Here is a 3,356-nt window from a genome sequence, read left to right on the forward strand (position 1 = left end):
GATCTGGGTACCACCAATTGAAAGTCCGAGAGGAAGATATACCAAAGACGGCATTTCGAACACGGTATGGGCATTATGAATTTCTAGTGATGTCATTTGGGTTAACCAATGCCCCAAAGAAACTTCATGGATTTAATGAATAGAGTATTCAAGGAATATCTTGACAAGGTTGTGGTGGTATTCATTGATGACATACTCATTTATTCAAGGACAATGGAAGAGCACGAGGAGCACTTAAGGCTAACTCTAAGCAGACTCAAAGAGCACCAATTGTACGCCAAATTCAAAAAGTGTGAGTTCTGGTTGGAGAAAGTGGCGTTTCTAGGCCATATAGTGTCCAAAGATGGGGTAGAAGTGGACCCTGCGAAAATTGAAGCAGTGAAGAGCTGGCCAAAACAAAAAACCGCAAGTGAGGTTCGGAGTTTCCTCGGACTAGCTGGATATTATAGGAGATTCGTTGAAGGGTTCTCAAAAATAGCCACACCATTGACGAATCTGACTCGAAAGCAACAAAAATTTGCATGGACAGATAAATGTGAGGAAAGCTTTCAGACATTGAAAGATAAACTCATAACAGCACCCGTCCTGTGTGTTCCAACTAACAAAGACAAATTTGTAGTATATTGCGACGCATCAAAGCAAGGGCTTGGCTGTGTGTTGATGCAGAATGAGAAGGTGGTAGCCTATGCCTCTAGGCAGCTAAAGGAGTATGAGACAAGGTACCCAACTCATGACTTAGAGTTGGCAGCAGTGGTCTTTGCATTGAAAATCTGGAGGCACTACCTCTATGGAGAGAAGTGTGAAATATACACAGATCACAAAAGCCTAAAATACTTCTTTAAGCAGAAAGAGCTCAACATGAGACAGAGGCGGTGGTTGGAACTGGTAAAAGATTACGATTGTGAGATACTATACCATCCTGGAAAGGCTAATGTAGTGGCGGATGCACTTAGCAGATGCCACTATGCAAGCTTATCAATGTTAAGGGCATTAAAAGTGTCGTTGCAACAGGAAATCGAGAGATCTAGAATAGAGTTAGTAACAGGAAAGCTAGCTAACCTCACAATTGAATCAAATTTATTAGAGAATATCAAAGAAGAACAAGCCCAAGATGAGTTTTTAATCAAGAAGCGGGTCGAACTACAAAATGAGAAAGCCGGGGACTTCTCAGTTAATGAAGAGGGTATTCTACTATACAAGGCAAGGGTGTGTGTACCTAAGAAAGCGGAGTTGCAATCAAAAATCTTACAAGAGGCGCACACTACACCCTATTCTTTACACCCAGGATCAACCAAAATGTGCAATGTCTGAAAGGTATGTATTGGTGGCCGGGTATGAAAAATGATATAGCCGAATTTGTAGCAAAATGTCTTACCTGTCAGCAAGTTAAGGCCGAACACCAGAGACCTGCAGGGCTGTTGCAATCTCTTGATATTCCTGAGTGGAAATGGGAAGATATTGCTATGGATTTTGTGACAGGGTTACCGAAGAACAGCAAACAACAGGATTCTATCTGGGTGATTATCGACAGACTCACTAAATCAGCACATTTTCTGCCTGTGCGCACTAATTACAACACAGAGCAATATGCTGAACTGTATGTAAAAGAAATTGTAAGGCTACATGGAGTCCCAAAGACCATTGTATCTGATAGAGGCTCAGTTTTTACCTCTAAGTTTTGGGAAAGTGTGCAAAGTGCTTTGGGCACAAAACTGAAGTTGAGTACAACATTCCATCCTAAAACTGATGGACAATCGGAACGAACTATTCAAATACTAGAAGACATGCTATGAGCTTGTGCGTTGGATTTCCCAGGTAACTGGAGTAACTATTTGCCACTAATGGAGTTCTCGTACAACAATAGCTATCAATCTACAATAGGGATGGCACCCTATGAAATGTTGTATGGGAGGAAGTGTCGATCACCACTACACTGGGATGAGGTTGGCGAAAAGCGATACTTAGGCCCAGACCTAGTAAGCGAGGCCACTGAAGCGGTAGAAAAGATTCGAAATAGAATGGTAACTGCACAAAGTCGCTAGAAAAGTTATGTCGACGCAAAGAGACGGAATGTGGAATTTGCAGTGGGTGATAAAGTGTTCCTTCGAGTGTCACCTATGAAAGGGGTTATGCGTTTTGGAAAGCGAGGAAAGCTAAGTCCAAGATTTATAGGTCCTTTTGAGATATTGGACAGAGTGGGACAGGTAGCTTATCGACTGGCATTGCCAGCAGTATTAGCTGAGACGCATAATGTGTTCCATATTTCTATGCTACGAAAATACGTGTCGGATCCATCACACGTGCTGAACTATGAAAGAATGGAGCTAAAGCAAGACTTGAGTTATGAAGTGCGACCAGTTCGCATTATAGAGAGAGGAACGAAGGAGTTAAGGTCCAAAAGTATTCCTCTAGTAAAAGTTCTGTGGAGCAACCGTTCAGAAAGGGAGGCAACGTGGGAAATGGAGGGAGACATGAAAGAACAGTACCCCGAACTTTTTGGTAAGTCTAATTTCGAGGACGAAATTTCCTTTAAGGAGGGTAGAATGTAATATCCAGTTTATATACATATATTGGTATTTGGTATATTAAGTGTGATACAATTATATTATTATTATTATTATTATTATTATTATTATTATTATTATTATTATTATTAATATTTTTATTGTTGTTGTTGTTGTTGTGCGTGTGTGACTAGAAAAAAAAAAGATATACATATTAAATAGTGAGATAAATAAATAGTGAAGCATTAGATTAGTTAGTTTAAAATTTAAAATTTAAATTTAAATTAGCATAATTTTATCTGATTAGTTAGATTTTTATTTTTAAATTTAAACCTATTATACGGTATGTTATATACGTATATACTCTAGAACCCTAGCAGCCAGATAGTATCGTATTCCTTTATTCTCACCATCTCTCAATTTTTTTTTATCCTCTCTATTGAACCAAATCAATTGTTTTAATCTTAAGAGCTTCGGGGTCAGCAATCAACCGATCATCGTTCCGTGTCTTCGAAATCTTCAGATAAGTAAGCCTGTAAGCTTTCGGTGACAAGTTGAGTCGGGGCAGCATGGGGTGTATCTCGTGTGATCATGTAACCGCGTGTGGTCTTGGCCATCTCCCGCTGAAAGTTTTTTTTTTAATTTATTAAACTTATCAAGGATGTTGTCGTTTAAATTTTCTATTACTTTTCCCTAAGTGGTAATACTTTATTTTCAACTGGGTACCCATGTTTTGAAAATTGTTATTTTTTTTAATAAAGGCAACATTAGTATCTTAACGCCAGTTTATTTATGGCATCTTATTTTACATAAGTAAGGGTGTTACAGTAATATCTATTCAATTCAATAGCA

At 38.8% G+C, this 3,356-nt stretch overlaps 1 protein-coding gene across 1 annotated transcript; it reads left to right on the top strand.

Moving 5' to 3' along the window:
• The first annotated feature begins 2,062 nt into the window (after positions 1 to 2,062).
• On the top strand, positions 2,063 to 3,102 carry LOC133035498 (uncharacterized). Its single transcript, XM_061111331.1, has 2 exons — positions 2,063 to 2,499; positions 3,028 to 3,102. Exons 1-2 carry the CDS (start codon positions 2,118 to 2,120, stop codon positions 3,033 to 3,035), a joined length of 390 nt encoding a protein of 129 aa, XP_060967314.1. The 5' UTR covers positions 2,063 to 2,117; the 3' UTR covers positions 3,036 to 3,102.
• Positions 3,103 to 3,356: the final 254 nt, after the last annotated feature.

This window comes from Cannabis sativa, chromosome 3 (genome assembly GCF_029168945.1).
Source record: "Cannabis sativa cultivar Pink pepper isolate KNU-18-1 chromosome 3, ASM2916894v1, whole genome shotgun sequence".
Taxonomy (NCBI): domain Eukaryota; kingdom Viridiplantae; phylum Streptophyta; class Magnoliopsida; order Rosales; family Cannabaceae; genus Cannabis; species Cannabis sativa.

Coding starts and splice junctions, on each gene's coding strand:
- LOC133035498 (XM_061111331.1), top strand. CDS start 2,118: ATGAAAGGGGTTATGCGTTTTGGAAAGCGAGGAAAGCTAAGTCCAAGA.